Here is a 20,672-nt window from a genome sequence, read left to right on the forward strand (position 1 = left end):
TTCATCCATGCAGGCTTCCTGGCATTTTTTCCCAACTTCCTCTTGGTTTTGATGCATCGCTCCTGAGCTTGGAGGAGGTGATCCTTGAATATTAACCAGCTTTCTTGGGCACCTCTTCCCTCCAGGGCTTTATCCCATGGTACTCCGCCAAGCAGCTCCCTGAAGAGGCCCAAGTCTGCTCTCCTGAACGCCAGGGCAGTGAGCTTGCTGTGTGCCCTCCTCACTGCCCTAAGGATCTTGAACTCCACCATTTCATGGCCACTGCAGCCAAGGCTGCCCTGGAGCTTCACAATCCCCATCAGTGCCTCCTTGTTGGTGAGAACAAGGTCCAGCATAGCACCTCTCCTCGTTGGCTCCTCTATCACTTGGAGACGGAAGTTATCATCAATACATTCCAGGAACCTCCTGGATTGCTCATGCCCCACTGTGTTGTCCCTCCAACAGGTATCACGGTGGTTGAGGTCCTGCATGTGAGCCAGGGCTTGTGAACATGAGGCTGCTCCTATCTGTCTATAGAGGGCGTCATCTGCTTGGTCATCCTGGTTGGGTGGCCTGTAGCAGACCCCCACTATAATGTCACCTGTATAACGATCATCTCCCTTGACCTGCTGGCAAGTCTCTGTGTAATGCAGAGCCCAGGATGCTGTTGGTCATCTTTGCTGTAAGGGTGCATTGCTGGCTCATGGTCAGCTTGTTGTCTACGAGAGTCCCCATCTCCTTTCCTGCAAAGCTGCTTTCAAGCAATCAGCCCCCTACTTACACAGGATGATTTTTGCTCTGGTTCTCAAACACCTTTTGCCTTATTTTCATCATTAAGATACGAACAATGCCTACTGTAGAAAAATTTCCATCTGTAGGACCTGGAAAATTCCATAGTGATAGGTACCAAGTAGCTAGCCCTGCTGCACAACATCATCTGAATAAAAGAGCCCAAAAGTAAACAGGCAATTTTTTTTCTCACTAAAAAATAGCTTGAAAAGGAAAGCAAGTTCGAAATCAGTCAATAAGAGCAGCTAATTGAACACACACAAGAATTCTTTGCTGTCACAAGCAGACAGTAAAGATAGGGGAAGGTTTTTTTATCTTTTTTAATGTGTGGCTGGGAATGTGAGACAGCAAAACATGTCCTCAAAGACCCCATCTTTAGAAGGTAATCTCTTATTTTACATAAGTAAGGTCATTTTTAAATTTGGTTTGCCGAGGTTTCCAGAACTGAAAAAGACAGTTTACTGTGAAATATTTGTCTCTTAAAGAAAAAAAAGGAATGAGATCACGTGGTTCACAAAATGCTCTTTTCTTTTTCCCTAAAATACAGACATTGTCTTGTTAATGAATGCTGAATCAACTCTTATTTATCATGAGACAATTGCATTTATAACATAAAACAACAGTCCATTGTCAATTTCACTAAAATGATGGTTTAAGGACAAGACAACCACCATGTCAAACATTTTCCTCCTAGCTGCAATAGCCCAGAGTTGCCTTACGCTGGGAACAAGTTTGTTGCCATAATACGATTCTCAATACAAGCTAGGCTGTGCTTAACTAAAACCAATTTTAATTCCTTCAGTAAACAACTTGTCTGAAAAATCTATGTGTAAAATACAGATCAGAATAAACTGGCAATAATTAGCCACGCTAAGTGGTCTCAACAAGACCAGAACCTTTACTCACCAGTGTAGTCCAGGACAGCTGCATCTACTGAAGACAAAACACTGTTGGTCAGGCCTTTTGTTCTGCTTCAACAAAACACACAAACAAAAGCAGCAGAACTGCTATGCCACCATTTCTGTCTTTTCAATTACAGGGTGCCATATTCCCTAGCACAATCAGACAGCTCTTGTGATGACACTTGATCATTTGCCTGAAATTTGCAGTACTATCAGCCAATCAGTATAACTTATTATTGAAATTCTATATTATTTGTGAATTTCTGAAGGGGACTCTCAAAACGGACTTCATTCATCACAAAGAAAGCACTTAAACACTTAATGGTAATGATTTCCATCTAAATCAGAGATAGTGGCTGGAAAGTATTAAGAAAATTAAATCAAACTGTGTATACAGTATGATGTAATAAAGCTAAGCTACAAATCTATTTAAGCATACTTCAAATTGCAACATTTTGGATTAGGATGAAAATCTTTAATATCATCGTGCCTAAATACTACTCTGAAGTTCGTAACACATTGAAGCATACTTGATCACAGAGACAAGTAAGAACCCAGTTCCTCAAGAACAAATTCAAATTTCTTTCTATTCAATTAACAAAGCAAAGAGCACAAGACAAGTCACTGATGATTTCAAAGCAAGCTAAATTTGAATTCATTACAGAAGAATGTTTGTAAGCAGCTCTGCAGCAGAAAATCTGTATGCTAACTGGCAGAAACAAGTAAGATGAGGCATGAAGGGTGATCAGAACAGTAGTTGCTGACAAAGAAACGTACTGACAATTGATAACAATGGGTTACTGCTTCAGTTCTCAGGCGTGCTAGAGTAAGTGGGGAGTTGCTTATTATTTTGATACCACAAGCAACTGTTGGTGTTTCTTTTTTTAAAAAAAAGGAAGAACAGCAAGTGTGTGGAATATTGTTTACTGTTAATCAACACACGTTAACCAAAGTTTTCACAATATTCGAAGCTACATTAAGTATACAATAGTCTCAATCACAAAAAACAAGCAGAACAATTAAACTGTATAAGGCCTTAAAATTAGAAGCACAGTGTGTATTGTTGGAATATTACTTTTTTTACAAATAGGCTACATATAATTAAGTTTATTTTTCATAGTTTTATTCACGCAAAATGCATTCAAGGGAAAGGCAACTTACAAAGTTTATTTTACTATGAGTTAATAGAAAAATGTCAACATTCTGTTCTTGACCCTCCCCCTATCCCATCCAGGCACAATTAGTAAAATTTCTATACAATACTCAAAAAACAATAAGCTTTTACACTAAACATCCAAAAGCCTCAGACACTTGCAAACTTGCAAATTGTTTATTACAAAGTTGGATAAACTTCCAGGTTCTCTCTAATGAAATTGCATCTCTACACAAGCAGTGTTTAAAACTACGTTGTCCACAACGCCTTCTAGGTTCTAAAAGTCTTACTGGTTTCAAAGAAGTACTTAGCGGCCTCAGTAGCAAACATGTGAACCATATTTACATTACAACAATGATAATTTGTGGCATTATTTTGGCAAGATTAGGACTGCTGAGAAGATGAGTGGGTAAATTTGTTTAACCGGAAAGGTAAGGGACAACTCAAGAACAAAACAACTAAAGTAAAACTAAGCATAAAAGATATGAAAAATATGGAAAAAGAGTCTATTTTGACCCCCTCCCCCTATAACAGGGCATGGGTCATTTCCAGTGACTATTCTTATCACATACATTAGTATTTGCTCAAATTTCATGGCTATTACATTTTTACATAACAACTGCTTGGAAGTCTGGTTTTTAATTTACACCTGTGCAACAGAGTAAGTCACAGTACATTTTGAGATGTTTAAAAAATATTTATAAACTTGTTTTTGATATGCTAAAGCATTTGGCAACACTTTTACAGCATTTGATTTTATATAATTAAAATTTTGTACAGTACTCTGATTTTTTTTTTTGTATATCTAAGAAGAAACCTCACACAAAGTAATATGAACTGCCAAGCTTGACTGCATGATCATGTAATTCCAGTTTATAATACCAGCATTAAAACCTTCATTAATTATGTTGACAAATCATTACCTGTACATTTAATGAAGGCAACCAAGATGATTTGAAAACACAACCTTCAGGTTTTATGTTATGTATTTATCAAGGTGTGCAGTTCTGCAGTGAAATGAAAAAGTACGTAAATATACAGAGAAAATCACAAGTTCACCAGTTCATGTGACACAAACTGTTTTAATCTTTCAAGGTACTGTCCATAGAGTTCCACATCATTATGGCCTGCTCCTTCTACCCACAATGGTTCTACAGGTCTCTGGCAACGCTCAAATAATGCTAGGCCATGTGAGAAGTCAATTACTTCATCTTCAGTCCCATGGATTATTAACACAGGAGATGTTATTTTAGAAATTTTGTCAATGCTGTAAGAAAAAGAGTATATCTATGAACACAGTGAGCTTTATTAAATGTTTTTGAAGGACCAGACTGTTAATTTCACATTTTAATTACACATTGTAGTTTCAACGATTTAATTCTGAAGTTGTTTAAATCACTAGAAAATTAGATCTTATCAACACCATGGAAGCCATTACAGTAGCACGCGTAAAGCCACACAGAAGTAAAAACAGTACTGGAAACTATTAGGATAGAAAAACAGAGCATTCCGTCTAAAAGTGGTATTCATTACCATGTTCACTTCAAAAAAAAAAATAAAAAAAAAATCAGTCACTGGACTGATGAAAATACTACTTTAGAGTTTTTCAGTAAAAAAATGCCTGTCAGAAGTGAAAGAATTTTAGCACTTAGAAGTCTGACCATCTTGAAAGTCTTTGAAGTCAGATGCTCAAAATACAAGTAATTCTTTGAGGCAAGTGTAACAGTTTGTATGGCCAACTAGTGGCATAGTTCTGAAATACGACAGGAATTTTCTTCAGTTAAGGTCTACTTAATTTTCCAGTCTTTGCTACTTACCGAAACATACGCAAAAGACTTTGTTCACAGTCACCCAGATTAACAATTCACTGGACTAGAACTACTTGTTAGAATTAGTGATATTAGCGACTACAAACAGGAAAACTAATCACTTCTTCAACAGATACTCACTGAAATGATTAAAGATGTGATAAACCTAGATTTACAAAGTTCTGTAAACTCCTTCAAATGTTACTCATTGTTATTCACTCTGATTTTTCTCCAATTTTTTTTTTAAAGCCTTTGAATGAAATTTCCCAGAATTTGCTGTATTACTCATTTCCCTACTCTAAAACTTCTGTAAGAGAAAAACACATACAGAATAAAAAAAATCCTACAACTTACTTCGGGAATGCATCAAAGCAATAGGTCTTCTTCGTATCAGGAAAAGCTACTCGCATTCCTGAGGTCAGTGGAGAATGAAGAATTACAGCAGCACTTTCGTACCTAGCAGCAAGATCCACAGATGGTACTGTTCCTATACTCTGGCCGTATATAATCACATTTTCAGGGCGGATTCCATACCTAGAAAATTAGAAGTGTTAACAAAAGTGGCATATAAAGTGAAACACACAAAACTGCAACTAGACAGCCAGACAAAAAAGGCATTTCTGAAGGTGAAAATTTCCTGAAGAGGATAAACTATGAAACAGGAGCTGATAGAAGAACAAGCAAGTATATTCTATAACATTGCTGACTTAAAGGGCCAATTATTTACTCTGTATTTGCAGTAATTTTTTTTGCCTTTATGCCTGAATGATACTGAAATACAGGTTAAGTTTTTACAATATGGATTTGCGAATGCAGTTGTCAGTTAGATACTATTTGAAAGCCTTTACTGACAACTCTAGTGGACCTACTGATTAGAGCCTTACTAGCTTTATGGTTATCATCAAGTGGAGCACAGTCAAATCTGCAAAAATTTAGATGGTTTTACTCTACTGATACTTGATAAAAACTGCAAGCTGGTAACATTGCTTAGCAGTTTAGTGAGACCTAAAGCATGCCCATACAGCCAGTGGTCAGAGTATTATGCACTCTGTGTAATAGCCGAGATGCTTCTTCCTTATCACAGCTGATTTGACATGCAAGCTAGCAAGAGAAATACTCAACGTAACCCACAATTAAGACAGCCCAATAAGCCCTACAAAACTAAAGTCAAAGCCTCCCTGCTAGTAAGACAAAAACACTCATTTCTTCTGTAATTAACTGAGGTAAACAAGGAGTCATGAAACGCCTGGTTAACACTTGTATACAAGTCAGATATAATATATTTTTCTGCATTAGTGTAGATAGAAGGAGCAGCTGGCTCCCAAGTAACACTGGAAAAACCTCAAAGCAGAATGTTATGCTGGCAAAAACAGGGGTCAAAGCAGAAGTGTGCTGCTGATACACTGATCTGTACTAACAAAGTACTCTTAGTACAGGTTCAGACTGCAAAAGTGTATCTATCTAGATGCCTTTGTTTAACTTATTTGGGAAAGGAAGTACCTTAAATAGGAAGAGATACTGCACTGCATTACACGCACACACACAAAAAAGCAAACATTGTTCTCATGTATTATCAGAAGCTTGTTCAGTTTTCTGAGTTAGAGCAGAGTAGCCTAACACCATGGTGGAACAGCATGAGGTAAGTTTAATGTTTGCCAACTGACTATAATCCTAAATGGATTGACAATCAACTGTTTTCAGTTGAAGTGACAGGAATTTCAGTCATTACCTCTTCTACAATAAATGCATGCATCTATTCTGTCAAAGCTAGATAACATCACCCATACTCACGAAGAAGTTCTCAAATTAGTACATTTCACATACCTCAGTAAAGCCAGGGAAACAGAGGTAATGAAAAATTGTGCAGTATCTTACAAATATGGCTAAATAACTGTATGGTAACTGTATAGGTCACCAAACACTACAATCAGTAAAGTCTAAAAGCCTCAAAATCAGGAACAATAGGAAAAAAGGTGTACCAAGATGTACCAAATGTACCAGATGTACCAAAATATGCACCGGGTGTACTAAGACATTCAAATTACCAACAAACAAAACCCAAAAATCCACAAGTACTTTTCAATAAGCCAGAAACCATGTCCTCTGTGTTACATCAGTAAGTAATAAACAGTTCATTAAAAAAAAAAAAGTCTGGGAATATTTAAAGAAAAACAAAAACATATTTAAGTATTACTAAAGTGCAAGTGTCACTAGCAGAACTCATTAGGCACCCCAATAAGCTCTCAAAATTGGGGCTAAAATCCCACTGTTCACAGCTAATATTGTCTATTTAACTATTCATCTACTTATTTAAATTGTGCTCTGCTAAAGTGAAACATAAAAGCTGTAAAAGTATTATCACAGATAGACTCTAAGAATGTATTATGACTACTTAATTACTATCAGCGTTATCTAGAAACTCTTTCTAGGATCATAACCAACTTAACACCTTAACACCTAACTAGAACACCGAGACTTCATCATCAGCCTGGAACTACAGGCAAGTCCTCCACCTCACAGCAGTTCTCAGAGAACAAAAAAATGCAAACATTCCAATTAAGAAAGATTTTCTTGAAATTCCAATGCACAAAAATATAATAAGTTAAAACTTTGAAACTGAAACAAATATAAGGTCTTCACTATTTCTGTTTCTTTTCTGAAACACCTGAGAACAGCCTAGCACAAATCCTTTTACAATTAGTCTTCCAATTCAGAGTAATTCAAATCACATTTGTCCATTCTGAAAGTACAGTATGGCCTTCTATCCCTTTCATATAATTTGAACAAAACTCACACTAATACCTGACACGTTGCATCATTAGTATGGCATGGAGTTTGCACAGCACATTATGCTATAATGTGGTTCACAAATAAAAAAACCTCACAAATTATCACACTCATATTTTCCTAAGGTATTGAGAGCTTTATAAGATGCAGGCCATTGCACAGAAATTTAAAGCAAAACTTAAAAGTATATTTTGGAGCATATACTCTCCTCTTTTTCATTATTCTTCCCCCTATTTTTGGATCCAAATCCTTCAGCCTAAAGATAGCTAAATATTAGCTACAAAAGGTAATCCAAGAAAAGCATGTACTGTATTTGGATCAAAGTAATCCCTTCTCCATCACAGCCAAACAGATTGCCTTCACAGCACTCACCAGAAACTATTCGTTTTGCAGTCTGGAAACTACAATAGTGAGACCAATCACCAGAAATCATGGTTCAAACCAGACTTCTGTCCATTTTTCAGGCCAGAATATCCAAAACAAAACAAAAAAGCCAAAACTAAAACAAGAAACTTGGAAACCAGAGAACATCTGCTGTGTCTGTCTCCAGCCTTCCCTCTTCTCTTGAATAGGCTTCTGAGAAGTTTGGGAAAAAGGAAGAGCCCAACTGTCCCTCAGTTCCTCTCTCCCAAATGTACCACTTTCCAATCTAAAATGGAAGAATTATTGGAATGATAGCTGTTGGTAAGTTCTAGTCATAAAATTCATCTACTCCTCATTTTGACAGTCCTGTAAACTCCAGGTAAACGCCAAGAAGCCTGGTTTAAAATTATTAGTTAACTACACACCTGGTCTCTCAAATGAGGAAGTGCCAGATCAAGAGAAAAAGTGGCAGTAATATTGTTCTCTTAGTCAGTGCCTTAGAATTACAGGCCATCCTGAAGAAGGGGAACATGACAGTTACAGAGCCATACGCTGTTAACTATCTGTTCTGGTGACAAGAGCTCAAAGACATACTGTGAAAACTGTTAATATCTTTGAAAGCTCATTATGTTGATGATAGGAGTAGCGTAATCTTAGCTAACTTGTGTCAGAATAGACAGACCTTCAGTTTGTTGGTGAAGGTAATGGTGGTTTTTTTTGGTTTTGTTGTTTTTGTTTGTGGGTTTGTTGGTTTTGTTTTGTTTTGTTTTTTTTTTTAAGCCATATGACCAGAAAGGACCTTGGCACAAATCTTAGAAGTAGCTTGCATAGATGTACCTTCTCAGAGAAATCACTCTTCCTCAGGGACAAGTATTTTGGACTGAATCTGGCATAAAATTTAGACAGATACTTTACGCAGTTGAAATGCTGCCCACAACATTTTTCTCTTTTCCACAGCAACTGAGATTTCAACTGCTTTCAACAGGCAACTCATCCTTTCTCTTAACACACCTGAGGGCTACCTTAGGAAAGCACAGGGAACTTGAAGAGCAGTTTTTACATAGAACTAAATGTACCTCTGTTGACATAAGCTTGCTAGCATCCACACAGACTGCCTGACCACTCAGAAACTTCTGCCCTATCATCACGCTAAAGGTACAGCTTAATGTCACTATAAAGCTAAGCTACCGCCAAACAGACGAGAATCACTTTCCCATTTGCATCTTCAGCTACATGTTGCCTCTCATTGGGCTTCATCAACTAGTTTAGGAAACTAAATTAATCTCTTTTGAAAGTAGAGGAGCAACTACTTTTCTGCTCCTTTGTGCTGGCTGTCTTCAGAGCCATGCAACAAATGACATGCCACTGGTGGGTTAAAGGAAGGAGGAAGCCAATAAATCATTGTAACTGTACCATTAGACCACTCCTTACAATCGGGGCCCAAGCTAACACAGGGTGACTAATGAAGCCAGTATCCTCTTCTGCACAAGCCTACATATGCTGATCAGATATAGACGGTCTTTTGTAAAAGAGGCAACCCAGAACACTCCTGTCTGATCTTTCAGCTGGCAGGAAAAGAACTGCTAAACAGAAATAAAGTTTGGGTTTTTTGTTGTTTGTTTCCCCCCCCCCCCCCTGTTTTTTTTTTTTTTTTTCCCCCCCCCCCCCCCCCTTTGTGACAAACTTCACGATAAGCTGTAACAGAAACTCTTTTGCCGTTTTCTTTATATTTCTGTCTCTGTAACAAGACCTTTCCTGCACTTTACTAAACACCTATCTTAGTGGTAGTCCACCTCTTTTCGGCTCCTCCCTCCTCCTTTTTTTCTTTTCATAGAATCATGGAAGATCATCTAGTCCAGCCACAGGTGGGGACATCCTTTACTAAATCAGGTTGCTCAAAACCCTGTCCAATCTCACCTTGAACACTTTAACTGGATATACATCATACATCACTTACACTGGATATACATCACTTTACCATGATGCACAATATGCAAACTACAAAACGCATGTCTGGCTGTAACAAGTGGGTTTTGGTCTTTTCTTAAACCGCAGTTACCTTTAACCACCAAATACCAGCTGAAATTACCATACTATACTTGCAGGCTCTTAAGAGTACTTGACATTTTGCCCTTGATATAACTGAGGGAGACAGAAAGCAATTTATCTTTTTGCTTCTCAACGACTGCTTTTAATCTAGAAGACTTGCTCACTTTACAATAATAAAGCAAAGTATTGGCAAGATCAACCTTAGAAGGGTACATTTTCAATAGCACCTCTCAGGCTCACACTAATGAAGAGGTACAATAGATGCTCTAGAGAGGCTGCTGTTTGTGAAGCTATTGCAACACACACATTTAACTGACAGCAGTGCTTGGGGCACATGGAACAAGGGGGAACATCCTGAGGGAATTTTCAATGCACATTTCAGAACCTTTTGTCATCATGCACATAACACACAAGATTACAGCTGCAAATTGCAGAACATGAAGGGCAGGAACATCCTCCACACCTTTAACTATGAACATTCTAGGCCATGAATAAAATTCATGAACTTACAGCTGCACATTCCCCTTCTTGTGTCTACAATACGTAACATTGCTAGAAGAAAAAGGGAACTATGTTTTATGAGAGGCAAGCTCATTGACCACGTATGTAGTACTCAAACTGCAACTCCTCTGCCACTCACATGATGGTTTGGCTTTTTCTAAACCTTACAGTGCTACTGGCACATTTGTTTTATTGGCAAGATTTCTCTTTGCAATAAATTGAGCTACTTTTCCATATCAATTTAAATAAAAGCTCAATTTCTCCCCAAATATTCAAAGTTAAAGCACCTCATCTAGCAAAAAAATCCAAACCCACCCTATTCCTGAATGAAAAAAACCCAACATTTAACTTGTGAATTCTCGAAAGAACACTTTCAGCCAACATCCAAAGAGATTTGTCACTTTGACACATTAGTTTGATGGTGAGATTTAACCTTCAATTTTTCAATTATTACGCAGTCCGTGATAAGCAACAATGAAAAAAGCTGTTTGGCTTCTTAAAGGTAAATCTGGTCATGAGACAACTCTGGTAAGTCTTCAGGTTCCTGAATGAGCGCCACTTGCCCTGCATTTGCCTGGGGCTGGTTAAACCTTTCCACCCTTGCTAGGGTGTCATCAAAGGCCTTCACAGACCAGGACAGCAGAAAATAGGCGTATCCCAAAATGACTCCTGGCATTTCAACACTTTGTAGCTATGAGTGTCAGAAAAAGAATGTCCTCACTTGCAGCTTTTATATAGTCCCATCCACATGAATATGCAATAATATGCAACTTTCCCAAACATGATGGCAGTGAATCACCTTGCCTTCTGCCACAGTCACTGACATGGATAGCTACTGCTTCCTATTAAAATACTCAAAGCAGGTAAAGAATAGGGACACAATTCAGAATCCACATCTGTTGTTTACTACTTCTGATCTGCTGCCAAATTAGCTTTCTGTATTCATTTACATGAATGATAGTATTCATATACCCTTACAGCAGCCACTTTCAAGAAACTGGTGTTGGACCAACCTCACTATCACCTTCAAGACTATTTCACTCTAGGTGGCCAGTCCCCACTGGACAGCTGTGCCAATTTACAGATGACCATCTATATTGTCCTTCCAAGATACAAAACTTAACACATTGACAAATCTCTACCACAAGCAGCTGTGTTGATTGTATAATGAAGTCCATATCAGCATTTCAGTACCCCAGAAACATCTTTTAATGCTGGGTTCTATGATCTCATTTCTCAGAACAGGGAATGCAGGGAGCTGTGGGTGGCTGTCATCAACCTCCAACAAAGGTAATTTCTCCATTCTTTTCTTTTTCCCATCACAATCTGTGAGGCATAGTTTCGAAGTCTAAGATCCCTTTCTTCTCTCATCCTATCTACATGAATTTCAAAGGAGTTACAGCTATACTTACATCTATCCTGCAAACAACCTGTTGAATTAATTTGTTTTTGTAGAACACTTTCATTATCAAATGTTAAAGATAGTGCCAGTGTAACACTGACAGAACAGGCTATGCTAGAAAAGCAAATCAATGCTGCAGCAAATGCTCAAAGGCTCCGTTCTGGTCCAGATAGTCATCAAGTACTTAAACACAGCTGAGTGCCGTCTCAGGGCTCAAGAGAATACCACGGACTGGCAACCAAACTGCGTCAGCCAGTATATCCAGAGTCATGTGCTGAACTTCTCCCTGCTACACTGAGCATTCAGATAATAGGCCAAGACCAGGTCTGCCAGTTGGAAAGTTGCTGAAAGTACCACAGAGGAAACTAGTAATACCAACCACTTTTTAAGCAATGGAAAAAATTCAGTTCACATTTGTGAAATCCACAAGTTGGGCAGACCAATCCAACCAAGCTCTATACACTCTACAGAATTACATAGTTCTAAAGGAGGTTTTGACGTAACAAATAAACACTGACAGCAAATGAGACTGAGGTGAGCCGATTCCTCAAAGGAAGAGGGAAAAGTGGACAGATGTAGATTTACAGTTCCACCCAACAATGTCTGTTCAGCAAAAGGCTTGTTCAGATGGGATATTATAATCAACAACCATAGTGATTAAGGAAGGTACACTATGCATTGTTCAAGAACGGTGGCGAGAATTCAAGCTGCAATCACATTTCCTTTTACGTTTTTAATCAGAAATTTGTCAGGGGGAGGAAGAGACAATAATTACAAACTAGTTCATAAAACAGAGTCTGTAAACCGACATAAACAAACAATTAAGTTTCACCATCTAGTTCTCTTCCATTTTCTGGTGCATTTGAACAATTCAGACGTCTTCCATGCTGTTCACAAACCATATTATGTTTTTAGTCAATGTTACTGGGTATTTCACCAAGTGGCTATCTTCCACATCACCTATCAACTACAAACCATGATCACCAGTGCACCTGTTGCAGCTCTTGGCTTACAGAACAGACGTCTAGTTACATCTCAACTTTTCACTGTAATCAAAAGAAGTGCCAAAACCTAATCTAACCACACTGTCCACATGTTTTTGAATATATAAGGCTCAATACCTGTCCCCTGTGTTTGTATGAGGTTTATGATAATAGGTGTTCCCCATACTTGAATACATGAATGACATATGCTTCTTTAAAAAGAAGTATCACATCTTTGTTATAACATAAATGAAATGCAAGACAGTGTATTAAAAACACTGAAAAGTGATAATCTGCTCCAAAGTAATAGGAAAATAGTTAATATTACATTCAACAAATTCTAAATGCATGGTGATAACTACGAGGCTTCAGGATTTGAAGAGTCTTTACACATGCCGTTACACCAAGTCACATCCCTGATATTATAAACAGTGTACTCAAGTTGCAATGACCGAACTGTAACATGCTGCTCTACATTACAGTCAGGTTTTCACAGCTTTTTGGTGCAAAATACACAATATGATGGGAGGTTTTTTGGTGAACATCTATTCTAATGATCACATAGTATTTTTTAAAATATTTTTTGTAGCTTGGGTACTTGTAACACAAGAAGAATATTGCTCTAAATGAACAAACCACGGCAAAAAATTTAAGAAGTAGGCATTCAGTGCTACATTTATTTGGTGCCTAGGATTCTTGCCTGTATCAGGGAATGCCTCCAGAGTCTTTTACCTTACTGTTTTATCTCCCTAAAACCAGAGGCTTAGAACACAGAAATTGCTGAAACAACCTGATTCCAATTTGCATTTTTTTCCCTTGTCCAGTTTTAATCTATTTGAGCTAACAACACTGATTTAAATTCCTGGTTTTTGTTCCCACTATAATGTATTTACACAGATCGATTACAACCTCTCCCAAGCATCATATTTTGCTAAGATAAAAACATCTGTTTGTTTTATATAGAAAGCTATCTTTAGAAATGCTGTAGCTGCTAGTCTGAATTCAGAAACAAAGGTGCTCTGAACACCATACAGAAATCCAGACTCTCACCAGGTTCTCTTGCAACAGCTTTTCCACTGCCCCTCCATACAAAAAAAGTAGGTGATGCAGTTATCTGAAAAACCAACCTGCATTTTCTCTCACCCACATCACATCAGTGGCTCAGATACTGGGTTATCAATTATTACAGGTTTTTCATATCTTCTGAGACTTCCAACTGAAAAGATCCCAAACTGTAACAATAAGGATTATCTTCTAATCATTCAAGACTGAAACATACTTTATTAAATTTCATTCCATTTCAATTCTTTTAGTATATCAATACTATATACTGATCCTGCTCAATACTGACAATGCCTTCAGCAAAAGGCACCACTAATCAGCTTGGATATGAATCCATTCATCGTAAAATACAGCACTTCTGTTTACCAATGCAGATTAAGTACAACCATTTGAAAAGCATGCTGTAAAAGAAAAAAGGCAACTAATAATGTCTTACCTTGTCCTAAGAGCCACCCAAGCAGCATCAATGTCAGCATACAGATTCTTCTCTGTTGGCTTCCCAGAACTTGCACCATATCCAGAATAATCATATGAGAATATGTTGCAATTAATCCGTGAACCCAGTCCTATGTAAAAGCTGCTCATCTGACCTAGGTCAACAGCATTTCCATGTGAGAAGAGCAAAGTATACTTGGCGTTAGGCGAGCAACGCACAAACATACAGGCAATCCTGTTACCTTTACTTGTTCTAGTCATGAAGCACTCAATGGCATCTTTTTCTCTAGAAGAATATTGCCAGTCTGCTCGCTCTGACAGATGTAAAGTCCAGCGACTACCACTCTCATCACACATCAGTGTGTATGTGGGATCAGGAGGTAAGAATGCCAGTTTGGAAGCAATTTTCCCTGGGCATGGTGGACAACAGAACAGGCAACACAGTTCACTAAAGGAAAGATTATTCATCTTCTAGTCTGAAACAGGAAGAGAGAATGGTATCAGTTTCCAGTTACAATCCTATATAAAAAAAGAAAAAACTCATGGAAAATGTAAAATGTAACCTCTCTAGAAAATAATACAGAATTTTAGTGGAAACATTTAACAAAAACATAGATTTAAATACCTATGTAAATTTCCATATAACAGCTTATTTGATATTATTAGCTACTTTCAAATGAACATATTATTAAAGAAGAGTGATAACTCTAAAGCTCTGCCAGATACTAGAACTAAAATATGATTACCCAGGGAAAGAACAAGCATGAGATTTGGAGTTTCCTTGGAGGAAATGTCCCTCATCTTAAGCCATTAAGAGAAGTGTTCATCCCGTTGACAAATATGTATGTTATAAAGAACAATTAAAATAAGTTGCAGTGTTTGCAGAATACTAAGAATATGCAGATCTCTGCAGCCAAAAATCACTACAGATTTCCTAAATACACAGAATATGTATTGCAATCATGAGTTATGGGCTCCTGCAAGCAGTATGAGCAGTATGAAAGGTGCATGAAAGCCAAAACTTAGAAGGCAAAACAAGATGCTTCTGCTGGCTTAGCAAACGCTGTAGACCTTCAGTACACTAAAATCCAGCCATAAACTCTTCCTTGCTCCACATACTGGCTGACAGAAATGTTTCCAAACCCTTCACAGAAATTATTAGCTAAGGTTTCCTATATTGCACATAGGAATTGGGATTGTATCAACGACTATTTTCATTCCATGCTTCACCAAAAACATCCCAAACTAAATGCTCTATCATAGACATTTGGCAAATCAATGTAATCTATACTACCAATTCAAAGCATTGGTTAAGTGGGGGGAGGATAAAAAAACCAACATAACAGTAAGCACACGTACACCCAAAGCAAGCTAGGTAAAGATACAGTTGCCCTGAAAAGCAGGCATTGTGTCCTCTTAATTTACAGCAGGGAGAAGAGAAGGGGGAAAAAAAAAAATAATCCTTTGTTGCAACAACATTTTTTCTCAGAGGTAGGAATACCAATGAAATCTGCCAAGAGCCATGCTGGAAACCAGCACACCTAAGATAAGCATTTACACTACTTTCCTTGTGTTAAGGCATCTGACATTTCAACTTAACTTAAACAACTTTTCCATCCCAAATCCACAAGTCTCAAGCTCAGTTCCTGCTCTTACAGTTTCAGGTACCAGCTTTGACTGCTAGATCCAAGTTTACAAATGGGAACAAACCAAGCTGATTTCTGATGTCAACAGTCCCATGTCATTTCAGAAACACTATAGCAATCCAAGAAGAAAATCTTATTGCTAATACTTGGTGATATTTAGATCATATTTCAAAGTTCGACCTCTGATTTGTACACAAGCATAGTGTTCATGCCTGTATAAGTTTCTCTTTAGGAAAGCTTCAAGGACACTGCTGTAAGAACTGTTGAATATAGATCACAGAACAACTATTCATATTTTGGACGTGTGAACGGTCTCTTCCCTTTGATAGGGTATGAATGCATACTGCATACAATGTTACATAGAGTATACTTGTAGAGTAGTAAACATAGGCACAGCAAGACAGTCGAATAAACAGCATAAGCATTCTTGGAATACTACTCCTCTTTGTAGGGCACAAAACCCCATGTTTTTGCCAAGGCCGCTACAGCCAAATGCTTTCGCCCTGAGTCTCTAGTTTCCCTCAAAACAGAGGGAAATCACAGATTCTTAGATATGGGTGACCGACACTACCCATCTGAAGGAGATAGCAGGAAGGGTGTACTGATTACCTCCCATGAAAACGTAGATTGTCTCTCAAATGAGGGTCCTGAATAAATGACCATATTTCTGCCAGCCAAAGAAACAACCTCATGTATTTATGTAATCAGCACAAGCAGTCACTCAAATTTGAAATAGTTCATCTGTTCCCTGACATGTGAAATTATCTGGACATCAAGTTTAATTTCGACCTGCAAGCCAGGACAAGAAGTGGAAGAGGTCTATGGAAGAGGTCTAGGGATTGGCAAAAGGCTTGGACTGTCTTATGCACAGGAAAAGTTCAATACTTTTTTTTCCCTTCTTCAGTTGCAGTGTGAGTACCAAAGGAGCTTCGCCTCTTCTTTCAGCTCTATTTAGAAAGTTCATGTTCACCCCTCAGAGAAACTGCTGTGATTCCTCAACAGCCTTTTTTTGCAAGAAGTGCTTATGACCCAGTATTTAACCACACTTCTATTTCTATCAGAAACTATTAAAGGTAGATACTACAATTTATTCAGAGGGGCTTATTATTTTATGTGAAAAATTTAGATGAATATGTACCTCCAAAAGCGAGGTATAAATAGCCTGGAACAACAGGTTGTGCTCTATTCCAGCATACAATGATAGCTACAGAATTTCTTACTTAGTTCCCAATCCACTTGTCAGAAAGAATTAAAACAGCAGTTTACATTATTTATAACTATAAGCAGCCCAGTAACACCACAAATATGACCTCACTCAGAAAATATTTGCTATTTGTCAAAGTCATTTCAAAAAACTGGAAGCTGGCCTGTGGAATTCACACTAAGGGCAGTACTGCAGTAACCACAGTTAAGTAGCTGAGGTGGTACCGTGCCTCAAGATAGCTTAAATGTGCTGAAAATGGGGTGTCGCCACATATGGCAAATGACTTATACTGAAGATGATGGCTAAAGTATTATTTCTGCCCTATACTAGACTGTAATGTAGGCTTTACACTAGACTGTAATGTAGACTATAATGTCCATTTAATCCAATGGAAACTCCATCTACCGAAACTAAAGATTCTGATTCCAGAGCTGTTCTCCATCTAAATCATGGCGAGCAACAACTCTTTTCTTTAGAACAAATACTTGCTACTTTCTTCACTTGGAAGACACAAGAAAATCAGCAGATCTCTAGCATCACTAACTGAACAAATCTGACACAATACACCTACTGAACTTCCTCAGGAGGATACCTTCAATTAAATGCAAACAATGTTTCCATTATACTGGAACTGGTTTGTCATTCATTGTATTCATATGACTGTGCTCTTAACCTCCGGATCTGGAATGGAACCAGGATGTGAGAGAGTCCCCAGGGTGTACAGAGTAATTCTGATACGACTGCTTAAAAGTTCAACTGAATCAGCATTTCAGCTTAGTAGTTATCCACCAGATGTCATAATTTAACTTCAACTAAACAAGCATTACATTTCCTCAAAAGGTATACTGCTACGATATTTCAATGAGGGATTACTGTTACACTCCAATAGTGTTCTTTTAATATTCTTAATGTTAGAAAACATGTAACATGATTTCCTAATGATTCATCCAGCCAGAAATTATTACAGTAAAAATTTCAAGAAAAGTCACAAAACCCCCCTTCATTTAGCATCACTCAGCCTCGATAAAATCTTTGGAGATCAACAGTCTTAAGAGACCAGTTATTTTATGAATGTTAAAATATAATTTATGGAAAGTGAACAAAGTATAACAAGTGAAGTTGCCTTTAAAAATCACTCTAATAAAGCATACATCAAGCCCATTTGTAACCTGGACTCTTACTTTCGGTAAGAGTCAAAACCAACACTGACTACAGATTACCTTAAGCATACTGTTCCACAAGTACAGATGAGTAACTTTAATGAGACTTGTTTGCCTAAGATATGTTGTGAATACCTAAGTTAGTCTAACACCTTCTGAGCATGTATGATGTAAATCTTTGTGCTCATTACAGTAGTATCATCAGACGCAGAGATCAACGCATCCCAACAACACAACCATTTCAGCTTCCGTTTGTCATTTCAATACTAATAAAGAAGCCAGTGCTGTTCCACAAGCACAGCTCCTAATGTTGGTAAAATTACTAACAACAAAAAGAATATAATAAGAGAAAAATATATATCCTTTAAAATTATACTGCATTTTTCATATAAATTAAGTAAGAATGTTGTGTGGAAGAGACTGTGGAAAACTGATGAACTTCTACCATTCCATGAAGAAAGGCTAAGAAATAAGACAGACCCAAATGGCATCACTCACACCTTCTGGGATAGCTTTTAAAAGGAAGGCTAGATGATTTTATCAAATTTATCTCTTTAACAATCTTATGAATAAAAAAGTTAACATAGAAAATTACAAATGTGAAACTTCCCACAGGCAGTAATTTCAATCCATTCTTTGGCAAATAACCTTTCCATTATTAAGGCTGACAGAAGAGGGAGGAAAAGGCCTGTCCAATCTGAAAGAACACCTCAAACATTTATCTTGTGATTCCTACGATAACATAAACGTAGTTCTGTCGTATAAGCAATTATTCCTGTTCTCTTCCTCTGCAAATCATAACAAGAAAGTGGCTCCTATTATCCACATCTTTGAGTACTTTACTATGTATTAGCCTCAAAAGTCCAGTCCTTACAAACGCTTATCTAGAAATCTTACATTCACATTAAATATAAATTATTCTAATTGTATATTTGAATTAAATTACCTATTTCATAGGAACTACTCACATGAACAAAGTCAAACTCATAAATACAGCTGCTGGCTTGTAAATTTTAGTGGTGCTCTAACTGTAACAGACAAGATACTCAAATTGCTGGGTTTTTTTTTTTGTGTGTGTTTTTTATTGAAATCATCATTTTTCATTATATACTGCTGAAATAAGAAAATCTAAAGTAGTTTCCATCACCCTTTCATTGAACACAACGCAATGAGAACTTGAGTTCAAGTCACTACTGAAGTACCCATATTTATTTCAACATCTGCATTATACTAAAAATGGAACAGAAGGTCATGAACATCCTCCAACGACTTCAACAGTTAAAGCAACAAAATATTTAGTGAGAAAAAAAAACACTCAGTGTCCGATTAAGTATTATACAAAAGGATTAAACTAATAGAATTATTAAGAAAGAATACACAGTAGGTCCGGAAAAGAACACAAAGGAAGTCTATTCAATAATGAGAAAGCCATACCAACAAATACCATGAAGTAACTCTTTAAGGTAGTTTTCAAAGAGTAAAGCAACCTATATAAAAACACGGAAGACTGATAGAACCGAAACTTTATTTTGGTTAGTTTGATTTTAAACAAACAAACAGCTTGACTATTCTCACAAATTCTAGCAATATTATAAAGATTAACTTGTATCTAGACATCATTCTGCTTCTGCTGGTTACTTTGTGTACCTCAAAACCTAGTGGCACAGTTGAAAAAATAAAGATAATACAGGAAACACCAAGTGAAAAATGTAGCCATTCCTTCGCACCTAAAGAACAAACCAACCCTCTAAGGATCCCAGATGGACAGCTGTGGGACTAAGTCGGATTACACAATGTTTTGAATGTTCCAAGCGAGACTGCACCACGGAACTGCTCTGCTAAAACCACCTGCACGGTGACAGGCACTGAAGGCCCCTATTGTACTTCAGACACATCAATCTGGAGCTTCACTGCACCAGTCGTCAGCCGCTAACAAGAAGCTACACTTTTAAAACCTGTCTACGTTCAGACGGTACTATTTCGATTTCCGCAGTCATGTGTTTTTCTAGCTACCTTCTGGCCAAATACTTTACATTTTTAAATTAATAATGCCTGAGAGCAATTTTAAGGTCAGCGTCACTGACAGCATCAACAGTAAAAGCTGAAGAAATACATTAAATCAGGCTCGTGAGAATTAAACGAACTCTTCAGGTGTCTGTATTTAAAAAGGGCTTCACAGGAATCAACAACACTGACAAGGAGGCACTACTTAGACCCGCTAAAAGCCACAATTTAACAAGCGTTTTAAAAGTCAGCGTGCCAGTTTCCCGAACAAAGGCGTCTACGGCAAGACCACGGAGTCGGGAGCCCCGGGACAGCCCATCCGCGGCATCCCGGGCCCTTTGAGGCAGGCGACAGCCACCCTTCCCGGTGCTCGGGGCACCGAGGGCGGCAGGGCAGAGGCCCCGGAGCCCACAGCCGGGACGCCACCCCCCTGGCCGGTTCGGGT

The 20,672-nt window shown here is 37.8% G+C and overlaps 1 protein-coding gene across 1 annotated transcript; it reads right to left on the bottom strand.

Annotated features, from left to right (window-relative positions):
• Positions 1 to 2,580: 2,580 nt before the first annotated feature.
• On the bottom strand, positions 2,581 to 14,692 carry ABHD17B (abhydrolase domain containing 17B). Its single transcript, XM_009708340.1, has 3 exons — positions 14,215 to 14,692; positions 4,986 to 5,165; positions 2,581 to 4,090 (listed from the first exon to the last, which is right to left on the bottom strand). The coding sequence occupies exons 1-3, from the start codon at positions 14,679 to 14,681 to the stop codon at positions 3,871 to 3,873; spliced, it is 867 nt and encodes a 288-aa protein (XP_009706642.1). The 5' UTR covers positions 14,682 to 14,692; the 3' UTR covers positions 2,581 to 3,870.
• Between the last annotated feature and the right edge of the window lie 5,980 nt (positions 14,693 to 20,672).

The sequence above is a fragment of the Cariama cristata genome, unplaced genomic scaffold, assembly GCF_000690535.1.
Source record: "Cariama cristata isolate BGI_N322 unplaced genomic scaffold, ASM69053v1 scaffold12679, whole genome shotgun sequence".
NCBI lineage: Eukaryota > Metazoa > Chordata > Aves > Cariamiformes > Cariamidae > Cariama > Cariama cristata.

Coding starts and splice junctions, on each gene's coding strand:
- ABHD17B (XM_009708340.1), bottom strand. CDS start 14,681: ATGAATAATCTTTCCTTTAGTGAACTGTGTTGCCTGTTCTGTTGTCCA. Junction 5,166..14,214: donor TGGGTGGCTCTTAGGACAAG/GTAAGACATTAT, acceptor CTAATTTTCTAG/GTATGGAATCCGCCCTGAAA. Junction 4,091..4,985: donor TGCTTTGATGCATTCCCGAA/GTAAGTTGTAGG, acceptor TTTTTCTTACAG/CATTGACAAAATTTCTAAAA.